The sequence below is a fragment of the Phyllostomus hastatus genome, unplaced genomic scaffold (assembly GCF_019186645.2).
Source record: "Phyllostomus hastatus isolate PE091 unplaced genomic scaffold, TTU_PhHast_1.1 phas_contig_641, whole genome shotgun sequence".
Taxonomy (NCBI): Eukaryota; Metazoa; Chordata; class Mammalia; order Chiroptera; family Phyllostomidae; genus Phyllostomus; species Phyllostomus hastatus.
The window spans coordinates 32718-46556 of NW_025333929.1; the positions used below are offsets into that span (position 1 = coordinate 32718).

The 13839-nt window shown below is 55.7% G+C and overlaps 1 protein-coding gene and 1 pseudogene across 1 annotated transcript in view; both read left to right on the forward strand.

Moving 5' to 3' along the window:
• The window catches only part of LOC123825735 (butyrophilin subfamily 3 member A3-like), a 68144-nt gene that overhangs the window by 145 nt on the left and 54160 nt on the right, over window positions 1–13839 (forward strand). The window contains exon 2 of the mRNA XM_045849353.1: window positions 966–1098. Coding sequence (XP_045705309.1) covers window positions 966–1098 — 133 coding nt within the window. The remainder of the gene's footprint in view (window positions 1–965; window positions 1099–13839) is intronic.
• Window positions 1435–9671, forward strand: LOC123825736 (annotated as a pseudogene).

A 13839-nucleotide genomic window follows, 5' to 3' on the forward strand; every position in this document is an offset into this window, starting at 1 on the left:
AGAGCCAGGGCCCCAGGGCCCCTTGGGAGGGAGGCTGAGAAGTTGTTGAGCCCGCAAGGGGAGCGTGGAGCAGGGCAGGTAAGGTCTGCACTGGGACACCTGTGGGAGGGAGACAACGGGAACCAGGGAGCTGGACACCTGCCCATCCCTGGGAACTTCCTGTGGTCAGAGAGGGGCAAGGCCCCTCACAGTCTCTCCTGCTCGTCTCTGGGAACGTGTTCTAGGAGATTCCAGAAGAGAAGTTGATATCAAACCCAGGTTTGCCTTCCTGCTGTTTGAAAACCAATAACTGAGAGACAGGGACTGGTGGGAGGAAAGTAGGTCCATTCAAGGGCCTGCAGCTCCAGAATATGGGGTCTCAGCTCAAAGAACGTCCGAACAATTGGACACAGGCAGGGGCTTTTCTAACGATGAAAATGGAAAGAAAAAAAAACACACACACAACAAAGACACGAGAAGCCAGTGCTGAGAGTTCTCCTTTTGAGGACAAAGTGCAAGCAACGCAGTCTGCTCAGATAACTAGTAGAAGGTCAGCAGATCTCCCAGAGCATAAAGATCCGGCTGAGTAGCAGGGAGGTGAGGGGTCAGGAGGTCCTTTCTGCTGTGCGGAGCACGGCCTGCAGGGGGCAGCAGTGGGATCAGGGGACTCAGAGGGGAGGGGCCTGCCTTCCTCAGAGGGTGATTTTGGGGGCGCGCACCTGGCTGTGGCAGGAACTGAGGGTGAGTGGAGGGATTCTGAGTTCGTTCCCACAGGAGAGCCCCGCACTCCCTGGTGGAGAGGGTTAAGGTACGTCCATTACCATTCCCTACTTCATGGGTGATTTCCCTGTTGGGATCCAAGGTGAAGAAAATCCCCAGGAGACGTTTGCAGAGGAGACTCTGGGTCAGCAGCCATTGCGTTTGCACGCCCCCTGTCTGCCCTGGGGAGGCACCGTCTCCATGTGGAATTCTCCACCTTCTCCCAGGTCGTCACTGCCGCCCAGCCCCTGCTGGCGTCTCCCTCTGCCCAGCAGGGAACGATGGTGAGGTGCCTGGTCCCCCGTCTGCCTGCCCTCCCTGTCTGCCTCGCCGTGGTCCAGCTGCTCACCCCCTGCTCAGGTAGGACCTGCTCTGCGTTCGTGCATCTGAAGCCCTTTACCTTTGGGGCCCAGTCAGAACCCCTGGGACGCCCCCCCCCCATCCCCTGCAAGGCCCATCCAGACCCACCTGTGTGAGGACTGAGTTCCTGTCTAGGTGTCTCTCCCCTCGCCCTCCCTGCTGGGGCACCCCCTGGTCCTCTGGCCCCAGCTCCCTCTGACGGAGCCCCCCCTTCTGATAACCAGCTCAGTTTGCTGTGGTTGGACCCCCCGAGCCCATCCTGGCCATGGAGGGTGAAGACGCTGAGCTGCCCTGTCACCTGTCCCCGGAGATGAGCGCTGAGACCATGCAGTTGATATGGATGCGACCCAGCCCCAGGCAGGTAGTGCACACGTACGCACACGGGCAGGAGGACACGCCGGCAGCAGAGTATCGAGGAGAACTTCGATTTTAAGAGAGGACATCACTGCGGGGAAGGCTGCTCTCCAGATTCGAGACGTCAGAGCCTCTGACAGAGGAATCTACCTGTGTTATTTCCAAGATGGAGACATCTATGCAAAAGCTCAGGTGGATCTAAAGGTGGCAGGTGAGCCTCATATGTTTGATCTGCACTTGCTTTTCCTAGGGTCAAAGGCACAGGCTCCAAGCCAACCTGAGAACACTCTCAGGTCTTCACCAACACCGGCCCCCACTGTGCTGAGACCTGACTGCTGAGTGGTCTTGACCTTGTCCTGACCCATCCCAGTGACAAAAGCACCTTGTCCGAGGTGCTGCCCCATGTAGGTGCTCGTGTCCATGTGTCAGGGCTACACTTCACCTTCTCAGGACACAGCCCTGTCCTGTGGCTTCTGCCTGGTGGGTCACTGGGGAGTCCAGCAGGGGATGGATGGTGGGGAGGTCCTGGCTTTGTCCTTGCAGGGCCAGAGGTAGCTATAGTCCCTTCCTGGAGAATGCAGGTTTTGAAGCTGGTCTTCCCTACATGACTCTATTCTTCATTAGGCTTCTACCACCTTGTCTTGCATTTGAGAGTTCAAGGACAGGTAATCACAACTTCACTGTTCCTGTCCCCGAGTCAACCCTCTTCTGTGGAAAAGTTATCCCCTCTCTATCACCAAATTATAAAAACTTCCTATGCTGAAAAAAGAGGTTGACAACTCAATCCTTAATATATCAGAGTTTTCCGAGGGCCCTAGCATACAACACACAGCTTGGGCGTCAAGAAGACAAGGTTCATGTCTTTTTCTCCACACGGCAGGGCAAAGCTCACAGAAGACAGGCAGAATGAATTGAGGCACTGGGGTGCGACCTGCTTCAGCTAAGGGGGAACCGTTTACATGCTTGCCCAGGGTGGGGTGAGGGGCTGTTCCAGGAACCAGCATGTCTGGGCCATGGGGGAGGGCAGAGTCCAGCAGTCTCCAAGGGGATTTAGGGGAAGCAATGTCTGTGCTGGCCCAGATCGCCCTGGATCCAGCATGAGGGGCCAGCAATGGTCAAGCAGTGGTCACACCGTGGGTCAGTCTCTCCTGCACAGAACACTCTGGGAACAGCTCCTGGGGAATCCCTGCTGGGCTCATCCAGGGTGGGTGTGCCCCTCCCTGCTGTGGAGACCCCTCACCAGTGCAGAGGGCTCCTCAGAATTCAGACTCACTGTCCCTCCCCAGCGCTGGGCTCTGATCCCCACATTGAAATGAAGGGCTACGAGGCTGGAGGGATCCGTGTGGAGTGCACGTCTGCCGGCTGGTACCCGCAGCCCCAGATCCAGTGGAGAGACGCCAGGGGACACAGCTTGTCTGCTGAGGTGGCCACAGAGGCTGCAGACCCCCAGGGCCTTTATGCAGCCTCAGCCTCTGTGATCCTGGAAGGTGGCTCTGGGGAGGGGGGTCTCCTGTGTCATCAGAAACCCCCCTGCTGGGCCAGCAGAGGTCAGCCAGGCTTTCCATCCCAGGTGAGTGCCCTGCCCCCCTGCCCTGGGCTCCTGTGTGGCCCCTGGGGGAAAGGTGTGGTTGTCTGCTGCTGACCTGGGTCTGTGCAGGGAACAGAAGGGACAGAGCAGGGACCTGCTGCTCCTTCCCCCATGAAGCTGTTTAAGTTACAGACACCTGAGCTCTTCCTGTGTGCCACTAACTGTGACGGACAATGGGAAATGGGGACAAATGGTCAAGATCATCAAGGACATGGTAAAAGGGGAGAAAACATGTAGTAGGTAAATATTTTTAAAATATGTAAAAAAATATCAAATTTTAATGTATAAAACAACCCATTAGAAAATATGCAAAAACATGAATTATCATAGTTCTGGCCAAGATGGAGTCGTAGGTAAAAAGTCTTCGCTTCCTTGCACAACCAAAAAGCAGGATAAACAACCAATCTAATAACATTAAACAACCAGAGGTGCCAGAAAATCAAGCTGCACAGAAATCCGACACTCAAGGAGTTAAAGAACATTCACTCAGATGGGTGGGAGGGCAGAGATGGACAGCCAAGCAGAGAAGACCTGCAGCAAGGTGGGGTGTTGCACAGGCGAGGTGGGGCTGCCTGAACGGGAAACTAAAGACTCAAAGCTAGCTGTAAACTATGTTGGGGGGTTGCCATGGGGGAGAAAGTCCCAGTCTCACAAGAGAGAGTTCATTGGAAAGTGGGGCTGCAGCAGATCAAGCAAGCCACATTTCCCCTCTCTGACCCGTGCCCCACAGACAGCGCCACCACAGCACAGCAAAGAGGGTTGCCCTGCCCAGGTGAATACCTAAGGCCCCACCCCTTACAACATAATGGTGCACTGAGACAAAGAAATATGTCCCAAATGAAAGAACAGATCGAAGCTCCAGAAAAAGAGCTAAGTGACTAGGAGATAGCCAACCTATTTGATGCAGAGTTCAAAACACTGGTAATATGGATGCTCACAGAACTGGTTAAGCTCAATTGAAAAATGAAGGAACACATGAAGGCTACCCAAAATGAAATGAAGCAGAAAATTCAGGAAACCAACAGTGACGGGAAGGAAACCAGAATTCAAATCAATGATTTGGAACAAAAGGAAGAAATAAACATCCAACCAGAACAGAATGAAGAAACAAGAATTCAAAAAAATGAGGAAAGTCTTAGGAAACTCTGGGACAAATTTAAACACTCTAACATCAGAATCATAGGGGTGCCAGAAGAAGAACAAGAGTAAGAAATTGAACACTTACTTGAACAAATGATGAAGGAAAACTTCCCCAATCTGGCAAAGGAAATAGACTTCCAGGAAGCCCATGCAGTCCAAAAGAAGTTGAACCCAAAGAGGAACACACCAAGACACATCATCATTAAGTTACCCAAGATTAAAGATAAGAGAGAATCTTAAAAGCAGCAAGAGAGAAGGAGACAGTTACGTACCAAGGAGTTCCCATAAGACTACCAAATGATTTCTCAAAAGAAACCTTTCAGGCAAGAAGGGGCTGGAAAGAAGAATTCAAAGGCATGAAAGGCAAGGGTCTACATCCAAGATTGCTCTATGCAGCAAAGCTTTCATTTAGAATGGAAGGGCAGATAAAGTGATTCCCAGAGAAGGTAAAATTAAAGGAGTTCATTATCACCAAGCCCTTGTTATATGGAATGTTAAAGGGACTTATCTAAGAAATGGAAGAATATCAAAAACTATGAATAGTAAAATGACAACAAACTTAAAACTGTCAACAACTGAACCTAAAAAAGTGAAAACAAAAACTAAGCAAACAACCAGAACAGGAACAGAATTAGAGAAATGGAGATCACATGGAAGGTTTTAGTGGTGAGGGGGAGGGGAAGAATGTGGAGAAAGGTACAGAGAATAAGAAGCATAATTGGTAGGCATAAAGTAGACGAGGAAAGGTTAAGAATGGTATAGGGAACCAAGGTCAAAGGATTTATATGTACAACCCATGGACATGAACTAAGGGAGGGAATGCTGGAGGGTTGGGGGTGCAGGGCAGAGTGGAGATAAAAGGGGAGCATTGGGAAAACAGTAATAGCATAACCAATAAAATACACTTAATTATTTTTTTATTTTAATTTTTTATCAGTCCACAGAAAAGTAAATAACTTATGAAAGCATGCCTATCTCACTGACTAGGGAGATGATTTCCGCCCATGAGACTGGCAACAAACGAAGAAAGAAGGTGCTTGATAACGCCCCCTGATGGGGCGACTGTGGGGAGGCAGCCACCCTTAGATGTTTTGTTGCTAAGGTTTTGTATATTTTGGGTGCTATTTGGCATAATGTCTACTGGGGCAATAGAGTAATCTTTATCCAAACTATTTATTTATTGATCCAAATTACCACTTCTGAGAATTTATCTGACAGATCAGCTTCCATTACTGTGAAATGCCTCATATAAAAGGTTATTTCCTGCACCATTAACTGTAACAACAAAGAGTCAGAGATGGTGCAAGTGCCCCCGAGGGGCCGTGTGTGCAGGGGGCGCTGCCCCTGTGAGAGCAGACACAGACCTGCCCCTGTGCTGAGGCGGGAAGGTCTCCCAGACCCAGGGGAGCAGAGGGAACCTGCAGAGTAGCCGGTGTAGACTGACATGCTTGGTATGAACAAGAAAAAAACATAAGAATCTATTTATATTTTTTAAAATTTAACAAACACTTGCATGGCACTCGCTGTGTGTCAGGCACTATATAAGCATTAATTTAATCCTCTTACTGAACAGAACGCCAGGAAGGAATGGTTGGGTCATTAGTTCAAGGTCACAGAGCTAGTCAGGCAGGAGATCCTGAATTTGAAGGCTGGCCCTCCAGCCCCGACGTTCAGGTTCTTAATCACCAGAGTAAGATTCTAACCAGAAGCTAGTCAGTGCGGGGCGGAGGGAGTGGACAGAGATTTCACCGATTCCGCACGCCTTGTTGGTGTTTGAACTGTTCCCATGAGACAGTCCGACCGTTCCGGACAGCACCACTGTGTGGCGGTGAGGGGTCTGGGCACTTCGGGAAGACAATGGTCTCTCAGCGGCTGAGGCTCACCCTTCGCAGGCCCCTTCTTCCGGAGCGCGCAGCCCTGGGTGGCGGCCTTCGCGGTGACCCTGCTGGTTCTGCTGGTGACCCTGGCGGGGGCAGGGAGTTTCCTTTGGAGACAGCAGAGGAAGACCGAGGTTCTGCGGCAGGAGAAGACGAGGGAGCAAAGAAACAACGGTGAGACCCCGCCGCAGGAGGGCGCCACCTCCCCACCGCAGCCGGCACCCAGCGCGCGGAAACTCCCCCTGGGTCCTCCTCTGAGGACTTTCTTTTTCCTGCTTATTTTCAGAAAGGCTGCAGGGACGAACTCAGTAAGTCCCGATCCCCAGCCCCGCGCGTCCTGCGGACCCTGGTGACACAAGTCACCAACGCCTCCTCTTGTTCCCTGCAGGGTGGAGAAGGTTCGAGTACACACCACGTGAGTACCCGGACCCGCATCTCAGCCTCTCTGCTCGGATATTCCAGCCCCTTCCCTCCCCCCTAACCGCCCAGGGGAAGGAATGAGAACTGATGGGAGAACCAGGCAGGGGTCTGTCTCGGTGGAGAAGGGGCTGCGGTGTCTCTCCATCAGGGGGCGCTCTAGCCGGGACACCCCGCCAACCCCGAAAAGGAGAGTGGGCGGGAGGTGACTCAGTGTGGGAGTCCTTCCCTCCCTGGTTGATTCTCACACTCTGTAGACAACCAGGAAGAAAAACAGAAGGTAAGAAACGTGTCCCTTAAAAACAGGAGTGGCCAGTGTCAGTTGTCACAGATTCATCATCACTGCTAAAAAAATAGTACCTGAATTTTTTCCCATTAAGTTGTCCAGTTGTTTCTGGAAGTGGTCAGGATATCATACAGATGGAGGTGGATGGATTCCAGCACACAGGTACACACACGTGTGCCCAGGGCGACCCTATGCCCAGGTGCACCCAGGTCCTGGAGTAAAGTGGTCACCCCTCATCCCAGGGCGATGTGGTGCAACACCACAGGTAGCACCAAGCACTGAACACACGAGGTTTTTCCTTTTCACGTAAAGAAGGCTTCTCCTTGGCACACCTGCATCACAGCATCACTGTTCTTGTACATTGGAGTCGTTATTAAGTAAAATATGGGTGACTGAACAGCAGCGCTGTGATACTGGGACCATCCATGTGTCACAGAGACACTCAGAGACCGGCAGGGGAGGCAGGATGCTGGGTGGACGTGCTGGACTCGGGGAGGATTCCTGAGGGGGCAGGTTGCAGCAGACAGCAGGGGACCTCATCATACTACTCAGATTGGCATGCAATTTAAAACTTCTGAATTCTTTCTTTCTGCAATTTTCCATTTTTTAAATTTTCTGGCTATAGATGATAGAAGGCAAACAAACTTTAGAAAGCAAACTGTATAAGCGGTGCCTCCTGGATAGACATGGACAGGACAGCTGTGCAGTCACCCTGGGACACCCCCTGCAGGGGGCCTGGGGGTCCTGAGCTGCAGCTGATGGAAAGAGGAGGGGACGCCGGGGAGGGAACAGGCAGAGGGGGAAGTGGGGAGGGTGGGGGGCACACAGGAAGATGACAGGGGGCACAAGGGACAGAAAGGAACCAACTCAGACATGACAGTTCAGGTGACTGTTTCCATTGCAGGTGAGGAGTGGCCTCAGGCCTATGCAGGTGAGTGAGCCTGAGGCTCTCTGGTTTCCCGGCTCCTGTGGGGGAAGCAGGTGCAGCCTTTCCTGCTGGGGGAGGGGCCATCCCGTCCAGCTCAGAGGCTCATTCTCTGTGTCTGCACCACCCCCTCCTGTCTGGTCACTCAGAGAGGACCTTCCAGACCCAGTGTCCCCTCACCCTGCTGACACCCACGCCCACACCCGGCACAGCCTGGTCCTGTCCCCACGGCCCCAGCGTGATGGAGGGAAGCCCAGCACTGGGAGAGGGTTCAGCCTGGCCCGCAGAGCTGCAGATGAGGGGAGTGGACGCTGGAGGGGACTGAGGGGAGGAGAGAGAAGAGGCTCAGTGAGGACAGTGGGTGGGGGGGACAGAAAGAATGACCTTTCCTTGTCTGTGCTTCCAGAGTGGAAGACGGCCCTCTTCCAGCCTGGTGAGTGGGTCCCCTCTGTGTCCCCAGGACAACCCCCGAGGGCCCCTGCTCCCTCTTTCCTCTCCAACTGTTGACTGGGACAGTTCTGGGAGGGTGACCTGAGGTCATTGTCTCAAAGGTGTGCCCACCTGCTGCCCTAGAGCCCAGGGACCAGGGACAGCAGCTGTCCTGGGGGTCCCACAGGTCTCTGTGGGAGGAAGAGGCAGGAGGGGCAGGGGCTGGAGGGAGGGGCTGCAGGGAGAGGGAGGGGGGACCTGACCAGGCTCAGGCTGACCCAGGTCCTGCAGGAAGGGACTAGGGGGACGGCAGGAGGCTGCTCAGAGAGGGCACGACCGACCACTGTGGTTCCTGGGCTTTGCTGATGGTCCCTTCAGGGCAGGTCGGGGCCCCACTCGCTGGAGTGTGGCCTCCAGCCCAGAGCCTGGTCTTGAAGGCTGAGGCTCTGAGGTCCAGGGCACCACGGCTGACCCCCACACCCTCTGACCCCCCTGCAGCGGATGTGTTTCTGGACCCAGACACGGCGCACTCCGCCCTCCTGGTTTCTGAGGACAAGAGGAGCCTGCAGTGGGCAGACAGAATGGCAGGACCTGACAGAAAACCCCGAGAGATTTCAGGGGAATCACTGTGTGCTGGGCTGTGAGAGCTTCACGTCAGGGAGACACTTCTGGGAGGTGGGGGTGGGGGCCAGGGCACAGTGGTGTGTTGGGGTGTGCAGGGAAAACATGGAGAGAAAACACTGTTTTAAAATTAACCCAGAGAGTGGGTTCTGGGTCATGGGGCGATATTCTGGGAGTGACTACCTGGCTCTCACCAACCCACAGACCACACTGACCTGTGTGAGCCCCCCTGAGAGGGTGGGGGTTTTCCTGGACTGTGAGCTGGGGCAGGTCTCGTTCTACAATGCCCTCGACGGGTCTCACATCTTCACCTTCCCACGCACCCGCTTCTCGGGGCCTCTGAGGCCTGTTTTCAGGATTTGGACGACTGAGCCCACTCCCTTGACCATTTGCCCAGCACAGAAACCAGTGAGAAGAACCCTTCTGCCCTGACCCAGGGCCTGACCCTTCCCTGGAGACCCCAGTGTCCCACGGGCCCAGCTGATGGGAATGGGGACCCTCAGGCTGAAGAAACATCTCTGCTTCTCACTGCCCAGCCTGGGGCTGAGGGCCTCCTGAATAGGAAAACGTCTCAGCAGGAAGGGACTGAGGACGTACAGAAGGGGCCAGCAGCCACTTTCTGAACCAGCCTGTGACCTGTGGGCACAGAGCAGACCCACCCTCCCACCTCCCACCTGAAGGTCCTCTGTGAGCAGGACGGTGGGGGGAGGGGCAGACGGACGTCAGTGGAAGTTCCATCACACGGTGGGACCCACGTCCAGGACACGGCGCCCACCGCTGACCACCCACTGAGGTTCCCGAGGTTCCTGTCACCTGTGGGTCCTGGGGAAAGGCTGCTCTTCCTCATCATCATCATCACTGTGACTGTTCACTGTGTGTTTCCTCGCCCTGCATGTGGGTGTCAGGTCACATGTGTTAAATAAATGTGTCAATAATTGTCACTCTTCAACAGAGCTCTTTCTAGATTTGACCCCCCACCGTTAACTCACCAGGGTCACAGTTTGGCTCCTGGGCACCTTGTTACCGAAATCCTTGTTCTGTTGGGTGTGCAGTGCAGCTGTGATCAGTAACCACACATGTCATGACCTGACACAACACACATCTGCGACCTTAGAACTTTGAGGTCAGGGGTCCAGCATGGCTGTCACCGGACAGAAGTCAGGGTGTCTCAGGCTGGGTCCTTTCTGCAGGACCCAGGGCACGAGTCTGCGTTGCTGACTCTGGCTGCTGGCAGAGCTGAGTTCCCTGCAGTGACGGGACCCAGGTGGCCCCTCTTGCTGCTGTCAGAAGGAGCTGAGACCCCTCCAGGCTGGGGGACGTCTGGGAGTCGTTCTTGCAGGGACAGACGTGGGGGAACAAGTCAGGTGAAGGGGAGTGACATGAGGACAGGGGTCCCAGGGGTGGAGTCACTGGAGGTGGGGGCCCTTGCTCGTGAGCTACCTGCAGCGTTGGTGGCGTCAGGGGGAATGGGAGGACTCCAGAGGGAGGGTCCAGCCACAGGCGGGAAATGTTATGACTGTGCTTTAGGGAGATTGTTCTAGAAGAAATGTACCCGATGGCTGGACTGGGATCTGTGGGACCCGGGAAGGGAGCATCCTGTGGGTGTCCAGGTGCTGGACCAAAGGAGGCCATCTGCTGGCCGACCCGTGAAAGGACACAGCCAGAGCCATTGGCTGTCTCGGGGCCCTGGACCTGGGCCCAAGACCTTGTCACACGTGACGGCCATTTCCCTCTTCCGGCTGCGGTTCCCAGGACGGCCAACGACTGGAGAGTCACGCCCTGTCCCCCGTGGGGTTGGCTGGGAGGGACGCGCCTGTCGCCCCGGCCTGACCACGGGCAAGGAGAGCTCTCGTGCAGCCCCAGTGCTCTGCGCCGCGGGGCCCGGCTCCCACTGCATTTACCCTCTGAGCCCACCGCGGGCCTTTCCGCAGCTGCCTGCCGGCGCCCACGGTCCCGGCCGATTCCACAGCAACAGGGACCCCCAGACTGGGGGGCAGGGAAGGGATCTGCTCCGTGCAAACCGGCTCCACTGGGACGGAGCAGACACCTGGGAACCAGGCTGTGTCTGCGGTGGGCGGGGCCAGGTGAGGAGGGTGTGCGCTGATTGGTGGGGAAAGGTGGGGGCAGCTCCCCTGCAGGAGGAGGTGACTCCCCAGGCTGGGGCAGGCGTGGGGACTGTTAACCCGGGACCCTTATCCTGCCCCAGACCCCGGGTGTCACCCCGCAGTGACACAGACACGTCAGAGGGGCGGTTAGTTAAAGTCCACGCAGTCACCAGAGTTACTGACGGGCTCTTCCCTGGGCACCGGGGACCCCCTCCTCTCCCCCCCGTCTAGACCTTGGGGAGAACACTCGGTTTCAAAGGCTTCCCGTCCCAGACAGTGGAAACGATGCACAGAATGTCACCCCCCCCCCTCCTGTGCTGGCAGGTGTTTCTTGGGATGTCGGGACACCTGGCATAACTCGGGGACCAGGCCCAGGACGGCCGAGTCAGCGGGGGAGACGTGTGTCCCGCCCCCTCCCTGCCTTGCTGCGCCGTCTTTCCCACCGAGCAGCTCAGCGGAGAGTCGAGAACCTCCGGCACCAGGTGCCCGGGCGGGGCCGGAGGGGCCTGAGTCGGTGCTTGTCCTGGGTCGGGCTGTCGGGGACCAGCTGCTGGAGGTGGCCTAGACCTTTGGAGGAGGGGCCAGGGACCTGGGTCAGAGTGTCCTTGAGACTGGGGATGAGCATACATTTAGAACCCGGGGTCACCCACGTAAAAACCATCCACTGATCACTTTGAACACACGACTGAAAACTACTCCTGCATCCATACGTGAAGCACAGCTTTGGTGCCTCGTGCATTTCAGGACTGAGCTCCTCCTGACAGGTGGGTGCAAGTTCCCAGGGGGGACGTGAACTGATGTCATAACTCAGTTTAAAAGGCTCCAGGTGAGTAACTACGCACAGGGGCATCCAGGGAAAGTGAGCGTGTACTGTAACATGTTCCTTGTACATGACAAGGTAAGTGTGTGTAGTCCGGGGAGCCTGGACTACAAGAGGCCTGCCCTCCCAAAGATACTCCCAGGGTATTTGGGGGGTGGTCCCCCTCATACAGTTAACCCGTAGACGCAGAAACACTGAGGTGACAGCAGAGGAAAGGGGTGTGGGGTGGGTAGAGGTGGGAAAAGGAGGGGAACTGGGGACAGAAAGAGACTTTGCTGGGGGGATGGGCACATGATGCCGTGTGTGCAGATGACGTTTCATCGGGTTTAGGGTTTGGGAGGCCAGTATCACCCCAATGAATTAATTTGAAATCATATGAAATTATTTTAAGAAGAAAATATTTAAAAATGAGCAGTAGGTATATTCAGTGTTCATTGAAACATTCCCTCAGCTGTGCTCTGTGTTTGTAGTTTTCCCGACAAACTGCTGACAGAGGGGGTGGGGCGGGAAGAACCGGGTTCTGCTGCTGGTAACAGAGACCAGAGGTGCCCGGGGCTTCAACTAAAAATGGTTCACGTTCCTCTCACGGGAGATGACCCCAGAGGGCGGCGGTCCAGGGCTGGTCTGAGAGCTCAGAGAGGCATCCACGCCCCAGCCTCCACCTGTCTCCATTCTCTGCCCTCTCAGTGTGTGGCGTCCATCCCCAGGTGGCCTCTGGGTGACAAGATGGCTGCTGAGCTCCAGGTCCAGAGATGGTGTCCACCCAAGAGGAAGGAGGGAGTGGGAGGAGCATGGATCTCTCTGGAGAAACACAACACACAGCACCCACCTGCAAACCATCGGCTCAAACTCAGTCCCTCAGCCTCTCCCATCAACAAGGGGGATGGGCACAGTGCAGTACCCTCTCCCCCAAATTTGGTCTGTTCACTGAGGAGCAGCAGGGAACAGATGTGGCACAAGGGAGCAGCCGCCTCCACCCCAGAACCCACATTCAAGCCATGGAATGCATCAGAGTCCATCAGCCACAGTCACACTCTGCCCTGGGGGCTCAACTCACAGCCTTGAGACCTAAATAGAGTGTCTCTGGAGGCCCCAGGCCACAGGTGGACCCTGCTGGTCCCCAAGTCCCCTGACAGACACACTCACATCCTCTCCCACCCAACCTCAGAGAACACAGACCCTGCAGCAGAGAGAAGTGGGCACACCTGAAACCCAGGTGCAGCTCAGATGGGGGCAGAGGGTGGATGGACCCTCTCAGCAACACCCCCATGAACCTTCTCTGGAAAACCTGGAACCTGCCCATCGGCCCCTGACAGCACCGCCCGTGGGAACCTGAACACAGTGCTGCCTGGGAGTGGATCTGAGACCTGAGTGTCACAGGGGCCAGGACAGGTGGCGTGGGCCTGCCCTCTCTCTGTCACTCCTGCACTGGGCTCTGCTGTCAAAGACGTTAGCCAACGACCACAGTGACCCTGTAACTCCTGCACCCTCCTCTGCTCCCACACTGCCCTCTGCTGCTCTGTCCTGGTTCCTCTGCTGAACACACTGTGACACAAGTGACATGAAGCAGGTGTGTACAGTGAGATACTGCTCACACCCACCCACACCCAGGACTGATTCACGCAGGTGAGCACACAGAGAGACCCAGAGGGGGGAGTCAGGGCTGGAGCTGGTCTGCACTGCTCCATCCATCTCTGGGTCCCAGCTCATGCCAACGTTACCCACGGGTTTCTGCCCAGCAACTGATGAGACCCAGGCTCTGAGCCAATCAGAACAAAGGGCTTTGAGAGAAGGGCTCAGCTCTGTTCCTCTGGGTGAGCGTGCTTTCCTCTTCCCCACACTGTCTTCCAGGTCAGAGACCCAACTCTAAGGGACAGCTGTGGAATACCTGAGTTCTAGGATTTTCAGCTGGAGAGCCAAGGGTAATTGCGGGGAGCTGGTGAGAGCCAGGGCCCCAGGGCCCCTTGGGAGAGAGGCTGAGGAGCTGGGGGAGCCTGCAGGGTGTCCCTCAGCCAGAGAAGGAGTGTGGGTCTGTGAGCCTGCAGGTGAGGGCACAGGGGGAGCGTGGAGCAGGGCAGGTAAGGTCTGCACTGGGACACCTGTGCGAGGGAGACAACGGGAACCAGGGAGCTGGACACCTGCCCGTCCCTGGGAACTTCCTGTGGTCAGAGAGGAGCAA